At 40.9% G+C, this 27028-nt stretch overlaps 2 protein-coding genes across 9 annotated transcripts in view; one reads left to right on the top strand and one right to left on the bottom strand.

Moving 5' to 3' along the window:
• The window catches only part of LOC143208047 (disks large 1 tumor suppressor protein-like), a 428128-nt gene that overhangs the window by 196626 nt on the left and 204474 nt on the right, over nt 1-27028 (top strand). The window lies entirely within an intron of this gene.
• LOC143208054 (uncharacterized) lies at nt 12581-15032 on the bottom strand. The gene is made up of 3 exons (XM_076422109.1): nt 14870-15032; nt 14530-14763; nt 12581-13203 (listed from the first exon to the last, which is right to left on the bottom strand). The coding sequence occupies exons 1-3, from the start codon at nt 14924-14926 to the stop codon at nt 12793-12795; spliced, it is 702 nt and encodes a 233-aa protein (XP_076278224.1). The 5' UTR covers nt 14927-15032; the 3' UTR covers nt 12581-12792.

Raw genomic sequence — 27028 nt, 5'->3', positions numbered from 1 at the left:
CCCTGCGCCGTAAATCACGAAGTATCGTATCCAAAATTTAATTGAATCATTTCACGATCTATCTTGCGCTTTGGATCCGTGATTTGTGTCTCGGCATTCCTATTCCCTCGGTTCTCGCTGCAGTATACCCGCTGCAACGCTGTGCCGTCTTTATTCGCTGTTCCTTCGGAAGTTTGTATCGTTTCTATAAATTTTTCTGCTTTCCCATTCACTCGTTGCACCTTTAATGCTCGCTATAGTTCGCAGTTTCTAACTTTCTCTAGCTCTAAATTTTTTACTTTAACGGATTCTCCGGACTATGTCTTTTTAATTATCCTGCCTCCTCGCGGAAAGAACTCCCACGTTCCGGTAAAGAATCGTAAAGACACGTATTACGGTTAAGAAATAAAACTGTGCTGTAAATTATAAGCATGCTGTAGAGCTTTATGCAAGTTTGGCGCGTAAAAGTCTTCGCGAAATTATGAAATGCGAGGTGCAATTATATGTTATAACTACGCTACTTTAACGGTAATACAGTTTGCTGTAAGTTGACACAAATTCGTTTTTATATTTCATATGTCGTTCACGTTTTTACGCGAGCCTACATTTTCTAACTTGAAAACGATAAACAAAAATGGAAGTACAGTCGAGATGTTGCTTAAAGTTCCTAAATAAGAAAAAAAATGTTCAAATTCATTCAATTTTATTAGACTTCCAGTGTTGCATACCCCCTTAAATACCACGACGTCGTTGACCATTAATTTCAAAGCAAAAATTTAATCATTTTAGCGAGGAACATGTAGAGCCTATCAAGAGGGTTCTTCGCCGTCTCCTGCACGGCGATGATTGACGAAGCTGGCCTGCTCGACGTCGAGAAGCCTGCTGCGCCAATGCTACCGTTCGCGATATAAGTTTTTTATCGGCAGACATTATACAGTCGGCTGCGTCCCGAAATAAAAATGATGAATGTTAGGTAGATAGGGGATTCGAGGAATCGATCCAACAATTTTTCTATTGCATTCACCTGTTCCGTCGGGTCGCAACCCGGTCATCGATCTCCATCAAAATCGCATCGTCCCGGTAATTTTCGCGAATAGCCGGTATTAGTATGCGCCGACACCGGGGCTGAACACGGGGGACACAACAATAGATGCAACGATTGGCAGGTGCAACGTCGTGTCGGTTGCAGGGGCGCAACTGCAGCTATGCTCGATCATTCTCCCGTCTCAAGCCTGCGAAGCCGCAAACGCTCCCAGTCCCAGTGTTCGGCTGCCTACTGCCGATTCGCCGTATAATCAGTAATTGCCACGATTCCCGCAAACTATTGGCCGCAAACATCCTTTATGCTGACTCTCTGTGATGTACGAAACCGCGGCTGGATGGGCTCGTATTGCGTGCTCCAATCCGACTGCGTTGACTTTGCGACCAGGGCTTCCAATTTAATTCCGAAAAACTCCCTTACCCCATCGGGCATCGTCGTCGTGTCGGCACAATATTCGGCACCGTCTGACAGGCAACGATGTGTCCACGTCAACGTTTGCCTCCGAAACAAGGCAATCAATTCGGGTGTATACAGTCAACGATAATGACGCACTCGGGTAATATACACGGCCAGTCTACCAATATACAGAACGTTCTATCCAACGTAAGGTCAAACACCGGACCGTTCACTTCATCCTTAACAGGTTAAATATAATCTTGAAAATAAAACACAGAAACAGTTTAATAATTTTGTGGTCGCCACTATTTTCTAGAATTCGTTGTTTCTGCAAAGAAGGTCTTGAAGTTTCTGAAAATTGACCACGTACTTTTGCTATCATCCATTATACAGGGCGAGTCACCTAATGCCATCTGAATAACTTCTACATTTTTTGAAATAGAAAGAAATGTTGCAGACAAAAGTCGTATTGGTTTCGAGGGGCTCATTACTTGGTGTACGTAACTTTTTTCAGGTGAAGGTGCTTAGGAGATTTGTAGGTCAACCTAGATTTTTTAAATGGAACCACATATTAGTGAACACGTACGTTTGTAGTCCTTCGCGAGAAAATTTCAACGATATACTCATTCAAGGTTATAAACGCAAGAAAAGATGAAGAATATAAATTCACTGTGAACGCGCTTACATAATGGGATGTTCTCAGCTTTATTGAGGCTGGACGAGGAGCAATGATAGCTTGCTTCGCAAGGCCGATGGACAGTCCCCGGGCATTCAGAACAGGACCTCGAAGAAGACTATATTTCGGCAACTCGGCGCTAAGTGGATCATCGTATTATTTAAATATTCACGCGGAATGTCCCGAGTTCCGACTAGCCGTCTCCCGCAAAGAGCGTCCTCCGCAGTCGGAAAGTTCGCCGGAAGCTCGAGCGAGTTTCGGAATGGCTAGTTCATGAAGAACACCGGGAAAAAAAGAAGAAGAAGAAGAAGAAGAATGAAACGAATGATAATGAAGCGAGCAGTCTGCGAGATGGTACCACGGAACGATTCCGTGGGAACAGCATACGTTAGACATACTTCGCGGACAGCGTCATCAGCTTCGAGTTCATTAGCTGGTTACGGGGTTTCCTTCGTTTTCCGTTAACATTTTCTTCGGTCGCTCAGCAAAACTTTTTTAGATACCGCCATTAACGAGTTCCCTTAGCTACCGATGCTTAGCCGCTCTTAGCCGCCGCGAATCCGTAGGAATTTCATTTCCCGGGCCGCCGGCAAGCAACTTTTAAGAGTCCTCCGCTTAGAGACCAAAAAAGGGGGACTCCCGCGGCGCCCAGAACTTTATTAATATCCGACAAGTTTTGTGCGTCGGTCGGACTGGTCCGGCGAAAATGGAAGTTCCCGCGAATAAGGATCGACGACCATCGAACCGGTTCATTCGGTTCATCCTGGACAGGTTCGCGTTTTCGGTGAATCTGTTGGCGATACGACCGGTACCGATAACAAAATCTCTAGGCGTGACGAAACTTCGGAGTTTCGGAACTAAATTAGCTTCGAGTGCAAGTGATGAAATTGCATCAAGTCTGCATTTATGCCTTTTTTGTGTATGTGTGTGTGTGTGTGCCTGTGTGTATGACACTGACTACTTAATTAACAATTTTAATAACGTGTGTTACCACCTCGTTTATGAATAACACACACGCCTTTTGTGCGTGTGTGTAAGCTGTTATTCATAACCGAGGTGGTAACACACGTTATTAAAGTTTTTAAATAAGTAGTCAGTGTCACACCCACACACGCGCACACGATAACACACACACATACACAAAAAAGGCATAAATCCGGCCGAGCAACCTCCACGCGGTATGTCTTGGGTAGTGCTTACACCGGCGGTAGTGTATTCAGAGAATCACTAACTTTAAACACAGCTGCCATAGGTAAAGAATTGTCGCAGCGAGTTCGTGGGGCGCTCAATTGAATCGGCAGAATCTCTGCTTCAATCTGACTTTCGGATCATGGTGTTGCGATCATTTCTCGCCGAGATATAGCGACGTAAAGGAAAAATGGAAGTTGTGCATATTTTAAGCATATTTTCAGAAACATCTGGTATATCGAAATGTTAATGGAATTGAAAAAGCAAAAGAAGTGCCTTGAAGAGAAAGAAACGCTCTTTCTATTGCTGTTTTGCACAAGATTCTACGATAATTTTTTCGCTTTCCGAAGCCAGTTAAAGTTAAAAGGCCAATATTTACTTCAATGTTGAATAACTCGAATAAAAAAAGATAGCCCTTCCAAATGATATTAATGCTATTTATCAAAAAAATTTGTTTCTCCCCGTGTGATGTTCCAAGGTTGCACAAAATTTTTATTAACCGTTAATGTTGTCTTTATCTCGCTATAACTTTGTAAAAAACCAACATGGCAACAATTTGAAACAGAGCATCCGAAACTAGAGGTTTCACGCTTTCAAACTATTGTTTAACGATATCGATACAGCAATTTTGGCCGGAGTTATGATCGTGTAAACTAGTAGCAAACTTTTCGGGTTCGCAGAGGTGATCCCTTAATTCTTTTGAGGAGTGTAGTAGGGTTCGTTTAATTCTGTTTCGTTATAACACGAAACTAATTAAACGTGTTAAAGTTGGTTTATCTTTGCCAGTCTGGCCCGTCGGACTTTTCGGAAAATACTCTGACTGGCCCAGACTAACTAAATAAGATAAACCGACTTTTATAGGACGAGTGTGTTTCCAGTTAGAAGAAGTGATGAAGCCGTTTCGACGGAAACCGGAAGAAAGAGGGTATGGAAATTTCATCACTGTAACAGCCGCGATCAATCCCCTAATACGACCACTGCCCTCCAACTCGTTTGTTTGCCTATTCGCGTCTTCCGGCTCCGACGGGCCACCCGGGGCCAATTTGAAATGCTAAATGGGACACAACCGTGCTACTGCAGCTTACTTTGTTTCGGGGCTGGGTAAGGTGTTAAGGGCAGTCCTGTTGGTTCGCGATACAGCGAAACTAGAGGAATACATATTTATGGTGGATGGATTGAGCTAGGAGTTTTTGTGTTAACAAGCGCCCGTAAATTGCTATGAAACGAATCAGGATTAGAGTCGAGAAGCGTCGCGCATGTATGGCGCGCGTCGCAGTATTTTTAATACAGTAGAACACTTTATTCACGTTTTACAAGTACTCGCAGTAATATACAATTATTGTCGCCTGCTGAAGATTAGAATTTTGTAGCTTATACAGGGTGAGTCGCCTAAGACGAACCACCTCAATAACGTTTACATTTTTTAGATTTAGAAAGTGCTTGGGAAGCACATAATTCCTCCTACGTTTGTAGCCCATCGCGAGACAATTTCAACGATATAGTCATTCAAGGCGAGTCAAAAAATGTAGACGTTATTTCGGTGGTTGACCCCGTAGAAAGCAGAGTCTGATCTACAAAAGTACAATACCTTATCGAGAATTAGCATATAAGTTAGTGTGAAGCTTCGGTAGTAGCCGATAAAATTGGATGAAAGACGAATCAAGGTCAGATTGATGCGCTCGATCGAAGGTCCCAGGATGCATCCGGACGGATCGGAGCGTGACATTGTTAGGCACTTAGGCAAATGAATGTATCGAGGTGACAATTGTCGGAGGATCGTCTCAATGGGAGAAGATTGAAGATCGAATGGCGGTAAAGGCTCAGATTTGCGGGTCTCGCGCGTACCATCGCTGGAGTCCATTAAAATAAGTGGCACACTGCGACGTTAATAATAGCTGGGCCAATTACAGCCGGCGGCATCGGGGCGCCTCTTTGCCGCGGGTCTTTCCCCACCCACCGATAGGACTTTCAATTAGCTGCTCAGTCTCCCTGTGCCCCTCTGTCCCTACCCGTTGGTGGCCTCTTTTAGTCACCGCTGACTCTTTCCTCTAGTTCTTCTTGCCATCCTCTCGACGCCGCGACGTAATCGGTCCCCCGGAAAAGTCATTACGAGGGGGAGCGTTTGCGAGCCGCGGTCAACCGCTTGGAATTTACCTCCGGCTCTTCTGGCTCCTCGTGCTTTTGAAATATTAATAACTGCTCCGACCGAGCGGGGAATGAAATTTTATTGGCCGACCGTCTCCTCGGATCAAGACGTTCCACCGGAATTATTGCAAATTTTGACCATTACGCCGAGACGACGCTACCCCGTCCACGACCCTTTAAAGTTTAAACTCTTGCCTCGGGTGATCGATCGTTTGATGACACCGACGGGAATCACTGCCACGACAGTCTCGATCATCGAATTTTTCCTCGTCGTTAAGCCTTCTCGAAGAACTTTTAAATATTACACATATTTTCCTAGGTCAGCTAAGTGTCCTGCGACGAAAACTTAAGCAAGTTCTGCAGTATTAACCCTTAACAATCGACGGGTGACTCGGAGTCACCACTAAAAATTGTTGTACCATTATTCACAATATTGTTTACATGAGTGATGAGCAACCGGCGGACTGTAGTGGGCCAAAAATTAAAACCTAATACTACGCGCCGGTCGCAAAGAACGCAATATTAAATATTTTGTTGCGTCGCCAACTTCAATTTGTGTTTATGCTAAGTTCTCCTAGTGCCTCTCCCTAGTGTCAGCGGATTTTCGGTTTAGTGGCTTTAGATTTAAATTCACTTGTAGTTGATCCGCCATGACCTTGCGTAACTGTCATTGCAAATTATTAAATTTTAAAGAATATTCATTTTCATAATGTCTCTGTTAATATTAGTATTTTAATGTTTAATGTTATTTAATGTTAATATTTCTTCAACACAGATATTTTTTCACTGCACATCAAACAAACAGCACTTTTATTCATATTTACATCTAAAAAAAATATTCGTATGTCCAACTATCGATAAACTGCCGATGTTTATCTTCAATTTTGCGTTTTTGAGAATCCGAGCTCATGGGAAAATACGAAGATAGTCGATCGTTATACGAAGAATGTGTTTTTTGGCGCAGTTCAGCGAAGACTGCCGAATACTAGAAAAATAGCCGGCATGTAACAACAATGTGAATAACGAAAACGCGCCACAGCGGGCCAAATGCGGCCCGCGGACCGCGGGTTGCTCATCACTGGTTTACATTATTAAATATATTCGTATCTAATCAATTACTACACATTTAAGTATTTATAAGGTATTATATCAATTTCATATCCATAAAATGAACAAAATCATAAAATGGGATTATTCTATATGGGATTATTTAATTTTCAAGTTAAAACAGTTCCGACTGCAAAGGGTTTTGAAATTTCATGTACGATGTGTAAAGCGGAAGACATTATTTTTCATTTTAACTGAGAAATTAGGTAGTTTCCAGTAAATAGGATTGATTCAATCTCTGGCACGATATCTGGTGTAGTTCAGTGAATTATAAAACGTAAGAAACAGATTGCTGTAGTTTTAATGTCGCTCGAGGACATTGGATGACACAAAAAGTAGGTTGGAGAAGAAAACCCCGGGCTGAAAGAATCTGTAGCCTTAAAAGCAACGAAACGATATTCAGCAGATTCAAACATAATTGTCTTATGCATAGCATGGAATTTCTTTTTTTTTTAATCTATGATATTTCTATTTTATCTTTATATTGTAAGTTCATGTGTATTTAATGTTATAAATATATCTTTATACTGTGAATGTTGATTAAATTTACAACGTATCGATGTTGAAAAAAGATTCATCATTAAAGCACCATCCTGTTGGCTGTGCAGAGCAGCAAAATATTGTATTGGGCAAAATAATGTGATAACGAAATGAGAGACGGAATTATTTATGCACATTAAAAATTGATGTCTGCGCTAATATATACAGCTAACATATACATAATATATACTCATTCACCCTTCTTCGTTCGTTTTATCCTTCTATCTCTTAGAATCCTTCGAGACTCATCTTGTCTCATCCGTCTTTAGTTTGCACAAACACGCTGGATCGGTTGATGTTTTATGGATCGATCAGTCCGACTTTGTAGTTGATCGACCGCCGGTCGAAGTCCCTTTTAATCACCCGCTCCGTGTGTATTCGTACACACATGGGAATTTAATTGAGCAAGTTTCTTGCCTGGTAAAACGTCCCGTCAGGCCCGCGAAGATCAAGGGGGGACCAATAGTTTGCTCAGTTTGTAAAGTAGTCGGATCCTTGGTGGCAGGTGGCGGCCGAATGCCGATATCCTTCGAACGATTCCGCACGGCCGCAAGCGATCACGCTGGGCGTTCCAGGAATTCCATTCGGCGGTCGCATTCTGGACGTCCTGCGGGAAAGTGCTGGGTTGCTTTCCGGCACCTAAATCAATTAAATATCTCGCAGTGTTGGCCCTTCTCCTGCGCCTCCGTGTCTAGATCGCGGCATAGTTCTCGCCTGCACGTAGACGAGTCGCCATGCAATACCGTCAACTGCTCACCGGCTCCGAAATAAAGGAAATATCCGGGGCCAGTGGATTTCAACGAGCACCATCGAAATTCTACGGCACCCGGATATCTTTGACTCTTCGTGATTTATCACTGGAAAATTTCCTCTTTATTGCCGCCAATCGATGCAATTCATCCAATTCCAGTAGTCAACCTTCCTAAAAATAAATGGTTGAATTATAAGTATATGTACTAACAAATTATTATATATTTGAATGAGCAGATTAAAACGGAAGTTTTGTTTGAAAACTTTTTTGCCGGTTAGTGTTCGCGAAAGTAATTGCGTGGGTAACTTAAAATAGGACACCCTGTGTATATGTCCGATCGAATTAATTATCGAACGCGGTTTTTAATGAAACGCGAAACACCCCAAGTATTAGCTGAAGGAAATGAATTATTTCAATTCAACGGCACGGTGTTGCGCGCGACGTTATCAGAATTTATAGAGGATCCCTGATTACGCGTGAATTATTGCGACCAAACGGATCGATAATTACCGGCAAGCTGCGTGCCTTTGTTCCCGTCTTTGTCGTGATTAATATTCATTTACACTCGTCGACCGAGAGACTTTTCATAATGCAGTTTACGCTTGGTCACGACGCAATGTGTGGAAAGATTACGGTCGGAAGTAACAGTTTGATTTTGCACTACGATTACATATGAACTATGGCAACGAAAATCTTATGTAGCAACTTGACGTTATCGAGAGTCACGGTAGTTTCAATTTACTAATAGAAGATTTTCAAATAAAGTGAAATAAGTGACCATTTCACTAACTTCATTGTTATAAAAAATTATCCCAAATTGGGAGCACTGCTTCCCCACGTTAGGGATACTTTGTTCCCTAGGTGACGTGTTTGTAATGCCCCACTCTGTATAATATACATTATCAATTAAAAGAAAAGCCTCCCGATATTAGGCAACTGTCCTCCGCTTCCTGTTACTTGTATCTGCATCTCCCAAAATCGCGCCAGCTGATTTTTAATCGATCTGACTGGCACGATTTATCACTTTTACCGTTTGTCCGAGCAGAATAGCGGTATCGGTGAACGGTTTCGCGGCGTCGTTCGCGTGAAAAAGGACCGGGGTTCGAGTGTAACGTCCGCGAAGTGATTCCGAAAACCGGGTCACACGGACATTTTGTGCGATACACCGTCGAAACGAACTCATATTGTTCCGTAAACCACTGTTCACGCGCTTTATTCGCGCCCCCGCGACAACAGAGGCTCGCGCATTGTTATCGTTATCGCGTGCACGCACAAATGACGCCGCAGGAACTCCGGTGGAACGCCGCGCGACGGATTATTATCGGTCGAGTCTCTCTCTCCCTATTCCCCTCTCTCTCTCTCTCTCTCTCTTGCCTTCGTCCTCACGGCTGTGGGTTCTCGCGCAATTAAAAATTACGAGCCCCGGAGATTATTGGTAGCCATCAAGTGGCTCTCTCTCTCTCCGCGTTATTCGACGTCCGTTATCCTCGAGTTATCGGGACCCGTTAAATTTATATCCGCCGTCGATCCACCCAGAAGCGAGATAATGCCCCTCTTTCATGGCATTCCATTGTCGCCAAGAATCAAATATATCCCCCCCCCCCCAAGCTTCCGCGGGAGAACCTTCAGAATATAGCTCTGGTTCGTAGTTTTTTTATTAGCTTGACGGAAATTTGGATTTGGAACTGCCGTATTAACTTCTATATCGTGAACATAGATTCTCCAGCCGCATTTTAATGAGAACGTAAGAGCGAGTACGAAATTATCTTAAGAACGAGTACTCGGTTTTTAATAGGAACCTAATATAATTTTGCATGTATGCTAAGAGCGGATATTTGGTTATTGATTTACGAATTAAGACGTTCTTTTATCGCTTATGGGTCATGATTAGACTGCGGAAGTTTATGCACGATAAATATACAAAATGCATATGACATTTATGCACGAAAAACATGCAAACATGCACGAAAAATATGCAAATATGCTCGAAACATATGCAAATTTTTCCGATATTAATAATATATTACATTAAGTGTTAGGTGCAATATTAAGTATTAACAGACATTTCACAGTTCAAGAGAAATATGCAAAACATATGCATTATGCAAAAAGTGCAAAATAAAAAACATATTTTTGGAATCCTCTAATCGCAAAACATATTTCTGTTTAAGTCCCATTGCTTTATCAGATTTCTATATAAATATGCATTTGCATAAACATCCGCTGTCTAGTCATGATAATTCTACGAACAGAGTTAGTTAGGTGTAGTTTAACTTTCTGTCGGGTGCAATATCTGGACCGCCGAGTTCGGGCGCAATGTGCTTGACGGGCTCACATTCAAAAAACATGATAAACACCTAATTAAGTTCATTTATACAACTGCTATTAGGGAAATAGTGGACTTGGTGAGGTCTATACTCGTAGGGCCCTCCCCGAGGGTGAGGGTGACTGTTTTCGAGGTACCTAAGAGGTACCTAAATGATCGCGCTGTGCCTCTCACATCAGTTGCGCCCGACGGAAGATTAATGGTGCAAGTAGTATAAGTAAAATTAGTCGGACAACACGTTTGGGATTATCGAAATAATTCTATAGCCTTTCTTTACTTTCGAGTTTATATATTCTGTATTTCAGTAACGCATCAGTATATTTAAAAAATTCATTAATAAAATATAAGAAATTTGCTATAGTATAGTGAAAAGCTACTACTTCGAAAATTTGATTTTGGCCAGTTTTTAGCGATTCTGGCTCGCTGTGCGTCGGTCTAACAATTAAATATGCATTCTTAACCGTGTAATCAGTGTCTACGGGCTTGGAACGTTGAACCTCTTCTGCTATTCGGCTTCAGTCGGTCGTGTAAACAGCTCATTTAATCGTCACTGGGCCTCGACACGACGTCTCGAGTCGTGAAACGCCCCATGGTATTGCTCATTAAAGGGAGCACGCTGCCGGGACATCCAGGACGATATGGTCGACTGTCACTAGACACACCTGTCAGGCCCGAATCAAGTCGTTTGTTACGTTAATTGCTCTCTCGTGTCGCGTGCATTACCGCGACGATCTTTCACGGTTTACTCCCGTTCTTCGCTTCGCTGGCCCATGAACCGCCACGTCCTCCTCTATGCCTCCCAGTCCTTTGTACACTGACTGGATATATTCGTGATGATCGATCGATCGGTAATCAATGCTGCCTGAGCTCGACACTATCGTGGAATATCAATTCTTGGAGTCAGAGTATGTAAATTCGCTTAAGACTGTTAGATTGCCGAATCGATGCATCTGTACAGTGGACTGTTTGAACTAGAGATACCCATTTCACGTGTATTGAAAATACACGTGCACACGTGTAATTAATATATCCGTGCAGAAGTCCGGATACTATTTAATACACTTCCCGAAATCGTGACAGCGAACGATCAAAATACTACTGCGATTGTGACCTCGGTTTTTTCGTGATTGGTTAAGGGTGAATTTATAGGTGGGGAAAAGTAGTATTTGTTAATTGGACTTCAGGTTGAGAAGTGAGAAACTGTTAAGGAAATCCCTTTTCTTATTGCCTTCGGTCGTCATTGACGTGATTTATAAGTGTTTGTTCGCTCGTCGATTCAGTGAGTCTGTCGCACGTGTTGTTTATCTGTCGTGGTGATAGATGAGTGTTACTTTTTATACATCCTGTACAAGGTGATTTGAGACATTTCCGTCTAATTTGAAATGTATTGGATTGTGTAATAAATTCCCTTGTTTTTTGGTAAGTAGACAGACCATCGCTAACAATCTTTACTCCGTTTACTCAAAAACTTGTAGCTTGGGTGCCATACAACTTGAATGAGATGTCGAGCAGATGTCTCCTGGAACTTCTATTGAAAAAAAGCCAGAAAATTGATTAAAATTAATTAATTCGAAAAATTGAAGCAGATAGGTTTGTAGAGCAAGAAAAAGACTTTCGAATGCATATCTATACTTTAACCAACAAAACACAAAATTGCTGAAAAAAGAATGCAATACAAAAAACGCGGGAATTTATTACACAACCCAATATTAGAATATTTATTTGTAAAACAGCGGAAGCCACTATTTTAGCACCAATCAAGTAAATTAGTTTTGTAACACGTTGTGAAGGTAATAACCATTACTGGATATGAAAGGGTTACAACCGTTGTAACGCGTTTGCACAAGGGTCTTGGATAATAATACTGTAAAGTTTCGTCACAATCACAATGAAAACTTGGAGCGAATGGTAGAATAAGGACGCAGTGAGACAAGCAATAGCAATAAAACCGGGTACGTCAGAATAGAGTAGTTTGCTTCCTATCATCTTATCATGCCCAGGAAGCTGTAAAGTAGAAAACGATCGCGAACGATTGATCCCTGCGGAACAAGTTACTGAACAGAAGTGCGATATATCTCCTTGTTTCCTTGGTAAACTTAACACTTCCCGAGTTCGAGTAGGATCATTATATTAGCTATTTCTGTAGCTGTAACTTCCCAACACTTCACTGGTATACTTTCCAAAATTTGACGAATGCTTTCGATTGTTACGAATCAATCAAATAATGCAACTGTGTTTGATTTATGATTTATCTGATTAGCGAATGCTTCCTCTACGAACCATTTTTATTTACGAGTCTAAAAACAGTGAATTTCTTCTAGGTTCTACGTTTCGAGCAGTATTCATTTTTAGCTGAAGTATTAATTTTCGGTTAGTTGAACATTGGTTCGTTAAATAAACACATACACACGTGGAATACTTGTCATTTTAATGTTTCCAATTTATCGTATATAATTTTATTCATTCAAAGAGTACATAAAAGATTCATTATTATACATATTCGTAATATTATTTATATTTAAGTGACAACATTTGTTATCCGACAATTCAATGTAGTTTGAAGTACAATAAATTTTAACGAGCCGTTGAATTTCTCTGTATCGGTCTACAGTATAACAGATTTGGCAAAAGGTAGACTGTGTTCATCGCGTCTTCGAGATGCAGTCGGTGGTGTCTTTCAAAATTTGCTGCAGGCTCCTCAGAGCCTCCATTTGAGCTTCGGCGTGACATTTGGTTGCCTCTTTCAATTGCTGCGTGGCTGAAGCCTCAGCATTTTTAACGGCGCCGTTCAAGCCGTCGGCGATTTCCTTCCTTCGTTGAGCGGCCTCCTTTGTTCTGCTCGCGACGCACTTGACGAATTCGTTCGTGTCCATGCATTCTTTCAGGATCTGTTTCATCGCGGTCCTCAGATTCTCCGCCGTTTGTACCTCCAGCTCGTACTTTGTCTTCACCGCACGGAGACCCGATGCGGCCTTATCGTTGCAGATTTTTATTCTATTCGCGTAGGTGTCTTTGACGGCGTCGAGACGGTCCATTTGCCCCTTCGAGCATACCTGCAATAATTTACTTGAACCTCTCGTGTCGCTCGTGTCATACTGGTCGCGAGGTGGCTAAGAAAACGCCGCCATTTCTGAATTACGAATTCTGAACGGAATCCTATGGAAATGCAGTTTACCGCTCCCCGAAATGAGGCTACCGCTGCGTGGAGCGCGTTTCATGATCGTGAGCAAGGATCCCGAACGCTAGAGACAATTTCTATAGCAATGTTCCCAGTTTAACCCTCTAAATGTCCGCGTTACCAAACGGGGACAGAATTTGAATAATCTTCTATCGTCCTTATATTTTCCACTTATGCTCGCTGGTCCCCTAACCTCTTCGAAGACGAATACTTTAATGCGGAAATGATTATTTGATTCTTTCGATGAAAATCCGTTCTCCCACGCGACGAATTTTTTGCTTTTATTATCGAGAGATTCTTTAGCGAATAGTTCTCCAACGGATTTTAATTTTAATTATTGTATTATTTGTAAATTTACGAAGCAAAGTCTACGAATTACTTCGTATACAGTGAACCACAGTAACATTTGGACACTTTTAACACTAAACCTACCGACCATCAAAAGTGACTGATGTGTATAGTATTATAAAAATAACAAGATTGAATTCATTTATATTTTGTGCGATTTTTACTATACTATATACTGTAGTCAAAAAATAAATTCCCATTAAAACACCTTTGCAATGTCAATAATTGTCAAATACTAAAATCTAGAATGGGATATTTGTCCAGGGACCAAAAATAACAATTATTCTAACATTTTCTACGATAAAAATCATTCGTAAAAAGTTGATTATTACTGAAATTTAAGATAATGTGCACAAAATATAAAGAAAAAAAATCGAAAAACAAAATGATTAAAAAATTATTTATTATTAATTATTAGTTATCAGTGTTCAAAACATTGGGTCGTCCTCGATAACTGTTATTAATGAAGAAAAACTGTTTCGATTGTGCTCAAAGCAGTTATCGATGAGAGAAGTTCATTTCGATCACTCATAATAGTTATCAATGAGAGAAATTTATTTCTATCGCTCATAACAGTTATCGATGATCGAATTTCTTTTCACTTGTTCATAATAATTACCTTCATAATTATGACGATCCATGTCGTATGATCTGATATCAAAAAAGTTATCGTCCTTTCAAAAGTGTCCGAGTATTACTGTGGTTCACTGTACCTAATGCAGTGACAATCAGCAGTGAAAGGAAGATCTACGAGTAATTTTGAACTCGGGTTTCGAATGAATAAGTTAGATTGCAACCTAGTCGAAATTGACGAACATAAAAGCTCTCATTCCCCGGATAGACAGCGCAATACCTCGACAGTATTCTGAACGACTCCGCGCACTTTTCTCAGCTCTTCCGCAACAAACTCCTCGTTCTTCTTCACTATCTCGCCCAGTTCGGTCCCAGTTTTCGTAAACAGTTCCTCCAGCTCTTTCATCTTCCGGTCGATATCCATTCTCGTTCTTCTTAGAATGTAATGAAACGCCTCCGTGAAACTTCTTGCTACGTCCTTCTGTTTTTCGCGTGCATTCGAACACGCGCTCACCTTTCCGAGAAAATCAGTATTGTTCTCTCGCGATTTCAAACTGGCAATCGTTACGGGATCGCCGTAACAAGAGTTTCTTATTCTCCCCTCTTCATCCCATACTCACCCCTATATTCCGCGTAATATTACACGTGTAGCTCGACCGAAGCAGACACTTGAACATAGTCCGAGTAACATTTCTTCTGTTGTGTCGTGCTGCTTGATTTCCTGGATGTTTCTTCGATCATCTAGCGACGAAATATAAATACTGTTGTATATTGGAATATCGTTGTCTCAGAAGTAATGTAATTTTCACAATTTTCGGGTAGCAATCCCTTAAAGTACGAATCACGTAAAATTTGATGTGATTAGAAATAGTGTTTATTATACAATTAACTTATTAGTTTCTAAATTAAGCTATATTTAATTCATTTCTCACAATTTTAATCACAGAAACAATTTTTGTTGAAATTAGTCGCTGCATGTCAACTATATTTTCAAAAATCACATACATTCTGTCGTTAAATTACCATAATAAAAGACTTTGTTCATTTTTCCATGATTTAATCAAGTTTCGGATAATATCAATCGTTATTTTACAATTGGTATTTACCAAATTTCCTCGGTGCTATCGTTGTGACATATAAAGCTCGATGTCATCGAAATCGACGATTAGTTCGATGTCCTACTGAATGAGAGGTTAAAATATTTTCTTCGAGGAACCAGCAACGAATTAATATGACGAATAACACATATTGTGACTGGATACCACTTGCAATTTGCATAAATCTGTCGAAAGTAGAATCAAATCAATAAAATCTATATTATTACCAGGATTTACGAACGGGCTCGACCTTCGAATGAAGTTATTCGACGGTCTCGTGAAATATTCAATCTTCTTTTTTTTATCGACTCGATTGAAAATATGTTCGACACGAGGATTCAAAAAGTTCAGTCCGATGGCCGCAGGATTTCCGCGCGAGAATAATTCATGGCACCGTCGTAGGAGAACCCGATTTTTCAGAGAACCGGCAATGAAATGTGGCGTCATTCGCTCGTGATTTCTATGACCGCTGGACTATGACGATTGTTCCTCCGGCGATTCGCGTAACACAAATAGAATGTTTACTTACAGCGGCGAGGTTTACGTTTCTTCAACCGGAAGAATATTTATCCGCGGACAATTCTTTGTTTTTCTTCTCCATGATCGCTGAGCGGTGGCTGCCTGGATCAAAGAATTTAGTAACATTTTGATGTAATTTTTGAACTACAAGGAACACCAAAAAATGAAACTTACACAAAAATATTTTTAAAATGATTATTATCGAATCGTATACAACGTAATATATCTTGTTATTGTTCTAAGGCGGACACGTCGGAATTAATAGCTCGCGGCGGGCTAATGTTCAACAACTTTTTGAACAAATTTTTTTGTCAAGGGGACGTAGCCTTCGAAAATCGGCCGTCGCAAGCCATTAATTCCGAGGGCTGTTCTAAGGTACTAAATTCAAATATTTTTACATCTTACAATGCCCATAGCTTTTTTATCCGTCTACCGATTTCAATGAAACTTTGTACATATACAGTAGCGGCAAAAGTTTAAGTCCGCTCTAAAGAAGACGATAACTTTTTAAAAATTGTACTATACGATTTGAACTTTTTTGGGAAGCTAGAGCAATTAGTTTACTAAAGGATGTGAAAAGAAATTTTTTCAAAAATAAATAAAACAATAATACCCCGTATTATTATTTTACACTTATATATACATATATAAGTGTAACTATTTCACAAAACGTCACTTCATTCTTCGATCAGGAATACTGTGCAACGACTATAGAGTTTGGCAGAGGTAGAGCACTTGTCGAGGGGACCGTAAGTAAAGAATTCAGAAGGCAATAGATTAAAGTGGGCGCGTCTCGGTCGCAAATGCGTTAAGAGAAGATTCTACGAAGGAGGATTGTATCTCTTAAAGATTCCTCTGGAGGAAGATTTAAAGCAGCCGTGAACGAAATTTAGGTCCCGTAGTGGGCATAAAAGCGTGCTGTGCCTCAAAGGCTAAGGACAACAGCTTATCTCTGGTATCGGGTTACCGTAAGGGGTGCTTTGTGGCAGAGCCACTTCTCCAGTTTGTCTTCAAGGTCTAATTTCGACCTTTCGTTCCCTCGTCGTGGCACATAGGGCCATTTAAAACGGACAACCTGGGAAGCTCGTTCTTTGGTAAATGCGGAAAACAATGTACAAAGTACAAACTCTTTTTTTCTACCTTGATAATACAGTCGATAACATTTTTCAAGTTGTTCAAAGAGGCAAAATGATGGTCTTAGGGTTGGATCAGTAAATACTCTAACATGGAACTTGGATTTGATTTACGAGCTCCTGCTTACTAGACTGTGGATCATTATAAGACACAGGAGCCAAACAAAAAATTTTTTCTTCTCTTAATTACCTTATTACGCTGAAACTAATACGCTAATGTCCTTAAATTATGCGTAGCCACAACAATTAATGGAATATCTAATCAATCTAATCTTTCTAATCAGATAAATGTCACAAACACGTTCGTGGAACTATTACAAAAAATAATTAATAAACAGTTTTGTCAGTGCATTAGTGGTGTCGATGTTCCGCTAACTATATTTCCAGACCAAGGAGTAGTGTCTGTGTACAACTTCGGAACCGCAATGTCACCCATATCGAGGCATTACAGTGCTTCGAAGGGGTGAGATTAATGCCTCGTTCTCCCTCATCTTTCAAGTGTAATTTCGCAACGTTAACGGAGCTCAACTCGTGAGAGCAGTTGTACGCTTCTGTCCACTCGAGACTTGACTCCTTCGTGCGTTACTATGAAAGCAGAAGCGACTACCACGGGAGTCTAAGCTGGCGAAAAGTTGCTCTCAAGACTGCGTCTGCTAGAGTAACTCGCGACACTAAAACTCTGAAGTCTGAAGTCGCAGCATCAACCTTGCCTGGCTACGCCCACGTGAGCCTCTAGCGGAGACATCGTTATACTGGATAACGATAATATTACAGGATTGCGCGGGAAGTGTCCGTCAAACAGATCCTGAAGAAACTTTAAGATCCTGAAATGTGTGCTTTACAAAAATAATAAGAAAGTTGTGTAACTAGACTGTTGTGTCTTGTCAGTAGGGATGGTATCAAGTTCAATATGTACTCACGAATCTGAGTCAATTTCAATAACCAAGTTTCATTTCATGGGTTTCGATTACTACTTAAAAGCAATAATGTTTCAATGATTATATTTGAAAAGTATTCATTTTATACAAACTGATATCGAACCTCGGAATGAGTATTTACAAGTTTCGAAAAAACACTTATAAGTACTTCGATGTTGAAAGGAATCGAATGTTTCACAGGTAGTACTCGAATCATGGAAATCAGAACTGCGTAGTAGGTTTTAAGCACTTTCTTCATTAAATTCGTAACTATTTAAGAATAATATTTCCGATAGATTATGAAATGATAGTTATACATGTTGAATTAAATTATGCATTAGAGGACAACATAATTGATTTTAAAGGTAAAAAAATAATAATTAGAAAAATCAGAAAATTTTCGGTACAATATTCATAAAAGTTTCGAATCTGTTCGATCAAGATTTTTTTTTATCGGTTATTTTGCGTCGCACTTAATCCTGTTAGGATTTTTTCGCAACGGGACCTACAGTTTTTATAAGGTGGGTTCCGAACCACCTTGGGCACCACAGTTTTAAATGGCACATGGAATATTTCCAGAGGTGTCGATCAAGATTCGAATATACTTGCAAGTATTATTTCCGTTTATCAGGAGTACTATTATATAGGAGTATATATATAGGAGTACTATTTCTGTTTTGCGAACTACTTGTAGAGAGTTTGGATTCAATCAATCGATCAAAGTTCGAACCTGTTTGCGAGGTATTTGATCCCATCCCTACTTGTCGGTGCTCAACTGCGATTAGCGAGCCGCTGGGAAACACGCCTCATATAATAGCCGAATTTTCGGCTAACAATAACTTTAATAAAAGGTGCGAACACGGTATATACAAAGGATAGAGGGGTGTGTTAAAATTGACTTGATTGACTGAGACTCTAAGTTGCGACTGATCTTTCCACGGAAACTCGTCAATTTATGCACGTCGCTCTAATAATTTGATCACCTGCTCTATAGGGGTTAGCAGCGGCTGAGATAGACGTGAGTTGATGTACAAAGTTTGCATCCAATATCGACATCAAAGTTTCGAATATCGGTGTCAGGTTAGTTAGATCAAGCAATTAAGAAGAAACGGGCGCAAAGGAACAGCGTGTCCAGTAATTAGCGACTGGGGTGAAAACATCACGACTGACATGGCTGTTCAACTGGTGGCAAAGCAGATGCTAACCCAACCGAATGCATTCGGTTATTTGGTTATTGGTTCCCCGGGGACAAGAAACAGGTGATCATTACGGGATATACTGTCTGTTCCTACTGATAGAACCGAGCAACAGAGAACTGATATTATTCACGATCTAGAGCACCAGCTAGGTAATTGAAAACGTGAAATAGAGCCTAATTACTTTCAGCTTGGCTGGTTTCGACACCATTCGCCATGGAGCTGGGTCTCTCCAGTGGTCTTTAAATAACGTATTGATTACAATTTATCTAAAATGAAAATTGTTTGTATCTATTGTGGGGAAAATTCTTTCTTCAATCGTTTCAATAATTCAAAAAAAATATACTGATACCAATATAGTAGCCAATAAAATTGTTTTAGCAAATTATTCACGACAGACGTTTCATTTATTGTAACCACGAAGAAAATCATACGGCAAGAAGTTAATTAGTGCATCATTTATTCAGAGTAGTTTCTTTGGTGTAGAAACTCGCTGATGTTACGATACGTTTTTGGAAAAATTCGAACAGCTAATTGTTAAACAGTTTTCTCTTATTTCCAGGGAACTATAGTTCATTGAACGCGTTTCATTATGCCAGACAGTGAACGGGGCGCATAATTTCGATTAGTTTCGCCGGTGGAACTGTCTTGTTCAGCCGGGCTCGCAGCCGGCGGAGCTTGAAATCATGAAATGAAAAATAAGTAAAAGGGAAGAGGTTCGTTCAGCGCATTTCAAACCTGTTTAATCCCTTCGATTAAAAGATTTTCAATTTTTGCGGAAGCGTGTGCGGAATAATCGACGTCCTGTCGTGTCCAGGCCTTCTTCCTTTACGAGTTCCGTACTTCTCTCTGGCTTTGGCCGTGATAGAGCCGTCAGGGATAAACCGGAAATTACCGTAGGTTCCCGGCGAATGGATTTAAAGCATATTTTCTGCAACGCTGCCACTCTTAATACAGTTATCCAGACTGTGTGTTCTATACCAATCTCTCCGCGACTCGCCAATAACTTTTACACGCTGCGCACCGCGGCACTTCGAAGCGCAGAAACTTGGCGAACACGCCGGCGTTGCACGGCAGTTTCCATTTGTTTCCGAAGTTCGACGTCGATCGACGGAAGCGATATCTCCAAATACTGTTGTACGCGAACATCCTTCGAAGAAATTTATGCGACCGCGCAAAGAATGTCTGTCACGATACTTACAACTCCCCTATGCTCCACGGTATGTATAGTACAATGTTCTCGAGTCTTCCTCTAATTTAACTCTCTGCGTCCCGAACTTTGCCTCTTATTCTTCGCTACTGCTTTCGCGTCCGATCAAAAAGTACTTGCAACTTCTCCTCTAATCATTTCATCCAAACATTTCTAATTACAATTCAACGTGACCAAAGGTACTATTTATTTCTTTATTTATCATTTGTGTAAGCTTGTCAACGAATTTTCATATAAATTGGAAGCAAATACGTTTCGTGTGGTGCAACGAAACCGTCTCGACTTTTTCACTATTTTGTGGAAGGTACACTTTGGCTACGAGACCCGTATCTTCAAAATAATCTCTTATTTAAACAACGCCAGGTGCAGAATTCGCATTCTCAAAACTGAAAATTTACGCGCTTCGTCGAACGCACTGCAGAGGTCCTTTGTTTCCAATAATTGAGAAACATATTGGTTTCACGTTTCGACGGTCGCACACATGTACGGAGAATTTAACATCCGGTATTGCAGTCAGCCACCATAGCGTACTCTCGGTTGCAATGGAGATAACAGTAGAGAGAGAAGCACCGTTTAAAACATTCCTTCCGCTTCTCTCTCGAACCGGAGTTTAATCGCGCGCCGAACGGAAAAAATTAAATCATTCTCAAGATCGTGGTAGCGAGATCCCGGAAATCGTGTCTGACGATGGGAGAATTTGTTGCTGCTCAATTACATTGTTTCCAGTATCGGCCAAACAGAAATAACCTCCCACGATTTATTATTTTGTTACGCTGAAATTCTTCTATCTATACACGAATAATATCGTTCCCAACACAAGGCTTGTTTACTATATCCGAAAATAAAGTTTGCCGTCCGTTTCCAAACAATAACACACAGTTTTACCTGCTGTTTTAAGATTTTTGCTAAATATTTCCATTCGAAACAACGCTTCCACCCCTGACCTGCTTGCACAAAATATTAAACAAACCAACTATGTTATAGTGTCTCTATAAGCATCACAATCAATTGACTGCGGATCCCTAAAAATTGTCTGCTTCGATTACAAGAAAAGGGAGTTACATAAAAATTGATTTCTTATTTTAGTAATAATGTATCACTAATATTTCTTATGTTTCAAGTTTCGCTTTTGAAAATTTTGAAGACTTCAGAGGAATTTAAGAAGGTCGTTACTTGATTTTTCATCGAACTTCGATTTGGTACGATTGATTTGGAAAATTTTTATTTTGCATGAAAATCAGCAGAATAAAAAATTCTGCCGAATTGAGTCTGTATCGAGAAGTTTTCGAGGAACACAGTTGCCGAAGATTCGTGCGGTAAGCTGAACCCGTTGATTCCGGGTCGGTCTGGGGATCACGTAAACAAATTTGGTCCGGATATCTCACAATAACGACAACTTGGAGACTTTTCCGCGGACATTGATCCCTGTGACCGCCTGCTGCTCCTTATTTTTCCTATCTTTTATATTTGTCCCTGTTCGTTCGGTCCCCGGCGACGGGGATGAAAACCAAGGAGAGAACCACCGATTTCTAGTTCCGTCTGCCTCCACAGTATTGCGGCTCCGCGATATCGGATGAACTTGTAAAACTTACGCAATCAGCCGTGAGATTGCATGTGACCGTCCCCTTTTCACCGACTGTGTTCAACCCCCGATTCCACCCTCAACCCCTGTCTCTCGTACTCACGGTCCGGTGTTTCCTCTGACCGCGTCGGATCGCCGGTGAACCACAAACGATACAACCTTTGACCGTGTTCCTGAGAACCCCTAACCGCCCGTCTGCGTTATACTTGCATGATGGTAATCGTTACCGTAATCCCCCTGTCAAAGATTGCGCTGATTGCCGAAAATTTCGTCCCTGTCGCCGCGCTGAAAAACAAATCGGCATTCAAGCTGAAAGTGGAGATCTCGAACATTTTATCTCGCTCGCGTCAAATTTGACCCTTCGCATGCGAAATGCGAATACAGAGCGAGTTATTTGACACTTAAATTGTTCAACGAAGCATTGGAAAATTTTGTTTCGTAACTAGATCCACCACAGATTTAAAGAATTTTGCAATGACTCCTAAAAAAACTATTTGATTTGTAGAATTCACTGCAGACTTACAATTACGTACTTTTCAATCAGTGCATTGCAGATCTCCGGGATATTTGATGCCGAAACGTTGCGTTCCTGCAATTTTTCGAAGGGACACGGTTAACGTTGAAAATATCAACAGCGTGACCGAAATAGAAACGTACGATCCAATGGTACACGCGGTTGAAACTCTTCGTGAAATATGATAGGAAAAAGTAGACAGAAACTTCTCGGACAAGTGCATGGGTTCCGTGTGCTGTCTCGAGCTAGCAGAACTCGCGTAAACTAATGTCATCCACAGTGAACTCGCTTATCGAGGATAATTTCAAACAAATAAGAACGAGAATGTTTCAAGAGAAAATTCCACCCGAGAAGAAATGTACGCATTAGTGTGCGATTACGCTGGCAAGAATATCGCGAGTAAAGACAGAAAATAAAATGAAACGCGTTGCGCGAACAGTGCGACGAGGATAGAATGATCTGTGTGCAGATCCAGAAGATATTCCCTTATCCTTTCGTCGTTCGCATTTTATCCTTTTCTCCCAGGGGCAAAAGATTTCAATTGGAAGTCGCCGCGAGAAAGAACGCGGAGGAAAAAAGAACGAGATAAAACGTCGAGATAAGGTGTGTCATGTTTCACCGGAACGTCGAAAAGATATCGCGACGACGGAATCTGAAAGAAATTTGAAAAATGTTGCGATTGCAACTCTACCGTAGAAAACATACGGATGGGAACAAAGATGTTGATCGTAGCTCGCACGATAGTAGCTGGCTTCTGACACATTAGACATGATTGCGTACTGTATTTAACACTTTGACTGGCTATTCAGCAACCTGAACTATTCCATAAACTTAAAGTAGGGTAAACTGTACTATTGCTGGCACTGCAGTAGTTATTGGCACTTTTGATTCAAATGGCAATTATTAAGAATTCCTGGTATAGAAAATCATGTTATATTGCTTCTTATTTATATTTCAAAGCAACCTTGTAAGTTTTCATAACAGAGTTCCACATATGACTGTTAGCAACGCTGGTACATCCAGTAAGACCGACCAATGACCACAGTGCGGTGTAAATAGTGTTTTATTAAAATTTTCGTTACGAGTAGTATACTTTATCGCTTTATAACTTAATTTCGGACTGTACTACAGATGTAATAAATAGCTTGTTTAACGTTTACTTCATACTGTGCCACTGACTGTACTATTTGTCTTACGATTGTTACTCACTGAATATATTTTATAATAAAAGATTTATGACTCGTAAAACAGTGTGATTTTAACAAATTTGTTTAAAATATCGAGTACTTCTCTCGACCTTCTTATATTTTGCAGAAGCCAACCAAATCTGGTACAGCGAACATATTAGTCCAGACATTAATTTTTAAATTGTTGTCGCCTCATTATATGGATGGATAGCCAATAAAAAGACTATGTGTTGACTATGTTCTTTTGTAGTAGTCTTTGAAGTATTCTCAGCGAGGAGCAAAATGCTTAAACATTTTATCAATATTAGGTAATTTGACAGGTTCTCACACTAGAAGAGAATTCAATGAAATTGGTTTTCGGAACGTTGGAAACGAGAACACCCCCTTAAAATGTGTCGAGACTCGCCGTCGTCTGATTCTTTTTCATAAAATGATAACACAGGTAAATTAAATATCGACAATTTCCTGAAAATCGGAAATTTCATGTAAAAGCAATTTGTGGCACGTTTCCCTATCGCGAGAAACAGTGTTCACCTGGCGTGTTCTCCATATGCAGGGGGGAGCTTGATAGTCGACTTTGGCGTGGCTAACGGAGCGTGAAGGGATCGGGCGTGAAAAACGAGTAGACAGTGCTAAACGACATAAAAGGGAACGAATAAAAATTGATGTACACCGTTAATCCGAAGACTCCGTAAGAGTCTTGCATATTTCTTCATGAATTTCGAGTTGCGGCGAAGTGGGTGCTACGGGGGGAGGGATCGTGTGCGGGGGTTGCTTTATCTCGGTGTTACCGCCCCGTCTCTCCCTCATTTCACGCTAGCAAGCGACGTGGGTTTCCGTGCTTAAAACGAACGCCACGTCCCATTTAACGAGATTCGCCTTTCTGGTCGCTTTCTTCTCTCTTCGTATTTCGCCGATCCCGTTTCAGCCGGCAACCGCCGACGCCGACGCCGACGTCGGCGACGTCGGTTTTTTCGGGACCGCGTATCGGCAAACAGTTGCGACGAATGCAAATATCGCGCCCGTGGTTTTTGACCGGCACCGATAACAAAAATGGAGGAACCCAGGAATATTCGACGATGCCCGGCGATCCACCCGCGCGGAATTAAAAAAGTCGAACGCGACGCTGACGAGTGCCTGTTGCCGTGACTAAGAAAAACTGTTGCGAACTATACCGGCGAACGGTTGCCGATATTTTAGCATCGGGACGATGGAACATTCATGCCAGAAAATACATACGCTTGGGCTTTATTGAACGAGAAGAAAATTTATTTAAAGCTTTATTGAAGAAGAATTATCTCAAAGACCCCTGAGTTTTTCCTCGTACAGTGTTGTGTACCTGAAAAGCGACGAAGAGAAAAGCAGACAAGCTAAACGAATTCTAAGCTGTTTAATATACTTCAATCAACACAACGGCATAAGTAATTATAATTTGATTACACGATGCTGTAGCAAGCCCTAAAATAGAAATGGACCGCAAAGTGTTTCCGTCAAATTTTGTCAGTTCTCGCCGTCATTTTACCTCAAAAAAATGCACTACCTCCGGCGTATTGATTTTCTCAAATCCCATCGCGTTTCTATCACGCTCACACACGGCCACGCACGAAGAAAAAAAGCGGAGGGAAGAAAAGCAAGGGAAAAAGGCAGCGCCTCGGTTCCAAGGTTTCGCAAAGTTTTTCCCAGGACTTCGTCATTCTTCTCGGTTCGCCTCGTCAACCTTCCTCTCCGGATTCCTTCCTGAAAGTCTTCGTTCCCGTTCGCCGTTCTCGGCGTATCCTCCGCCTTTTCTTCCGTGTTCCGTGGTGCAGTCGCCAAAGACGCATGGTCTGCATTACAAGGAGCAATATTTTATAGTTTGCCGTCCCCGGCGCGGCCTAAAACATGCCTCCCCCACCATTTCCCCCTCTATAAAATACGCTTTACGACTCGCAATTTCTAACTCGCGCGGAATGGCCGGGTCTGGTTACGTTCTCCGCCGTTTTCGTTTGAACGTCCGGCGACGTTCGTTCGTTTATCGTTCCTTTTCGCCGATCACATCGGTGATCGGTAATGGCCACTGCTGCTCGCCGGACGAACACTCGAACGAATTCCAGACACGCGAATGATGAGGTCAGCCGTCCACGCGATGCAGTCGTTCCCCAAGTTTTTGACCGAGAGCATTTACAGATTTTTCTTTCTGCAACGCCGCGACGTTACCCGTAAACTGCCGTTTTATTATCCGTATCGCGGCTGCCTGCCAATTTGCCGAGATTTAGGTGCTGCTGCCTCTGCTGCCTCTGCTGCTTCTGATTCTCTCTCTCTCTCAGCCTCTATCCTCTTTGTTCACTTGCCAACGTAACCTATGGCTCGCGATGTATTTTTACATAACGAGCCGCTCTAGATATGTTCGCTCGTTTCCTGTAGAGCAGTAGAAGTCTGACGGTGTGCCGAGTCACTCTGAACCGGTCAACATTCTTGTTATAAATGTTTAGAATTTAAGTTTTGTACATGCACAATACATACATTTTAGGTACGAACCTGTTGGGTTTTTTAGTGAATCTTGCGAAATGTTTAATACGACACTGATGTATTAAACGATACAAGAACAATTTTATACAGAAGCACTTCTGACGATTATTACATATAATAACGTATGTACATATGTATAACGTACAATTGTACAGTCAGCGGCAATAATATGTGGACACTCTTAAAAATCGCATAACTTTTTAGAAATTGGTCCAAAGGTCTTGAATTTTTTAAAGATGTTAGACCGGCTATTTCGCTAGAGAATAAGTAAACAAAAAATTACGATTACAATTGGTAGGAATTATACAAAATTTTGAAATATAATGTTTCGTCAACTTTTTTATCTGGGCCTGTAACGATAATTTAAAAAATGCGTTTTATAGATTTCGGTAGCTTATATGCATACTGAAAATTTCATCGAAATCGGTCAACATTTCAATGAGCTACAAATGCCCTGGCAAGGCTGAAAATCTGCGACTTTCACCCTTAAGCTCTCATCTTTAAACATATGTAGGTCATTGCAATGTTGACCGATTTCGATGAAATTCTCTTAATGCAAAATGTAATTTCTGTCTAATGTGAAATCGAACTTTTTAATAGATCTTCTAATAAATCTTCTCTGGACAGGTCTTTTTAAATTGGCAACGAGCCACACACACGAGTGATATATTATGTCGGAAGAACACAAAAAAGATCGAAGTGTAGGTACTTATCGCCAAACGTTTCCGCTAACTTCGTTATTTATGTGAATTCATCTGTAGAAGTTTGGGAACATATTTTTGAAATGTTGTACCCCGGTCTGGGCAGTAAATTCGATATTTTACATTTGTTACTCGAGAAATCCTTGTCAAAAGTTTGGCGCAAGTCAACTATGTGTATGTTGACATATACAGAGAAAACAGAATTAGAAGTTGCT

This window comes from Lasioglossum baleicum, chromosome 4 (genome assembly GCF_051020765.1).
Source record: "Lasioglossum baleicum chromosome 4, iyLasBale1, whole genome shotgun sequence".
Lineage (NCBI taxonomy): Eukaryota > Metazoa > Arthropoda > Insecta > Hymenoptera > Halictidae > Lasioglossum > Lasioglossum baleicum.
Note: the sequence above shows the minus strand (reverse complement) of the source record. Positions and strands in the feature narration are given on the sequence as shown.

Bases quoted from the DNA above. Each gene is read 5' to 3' on its own strand.
- LOC143208054 (XM_076422109.1), bottom strand. From the start codon at position 14,926: ATGTTCAAGTGTCTGCTTCGGTCGAGCTACACGTGTAATATTACGCGG. The intron at 14,764-14,869 runs GTGAGTATGGGA...TTTCTCGGAAAG, and splicing joins ATATTACGCGGAATATAGGG to GTGAGCGCGTGTTCGAATGC. The intron at 13,204-14,529 runs GTATTGCGCTGT...AAATTATTGCAG, and splicing joins TCGTTCAGAATACTGTCGAG to GTATGCTCGAAGGGGCAAAT.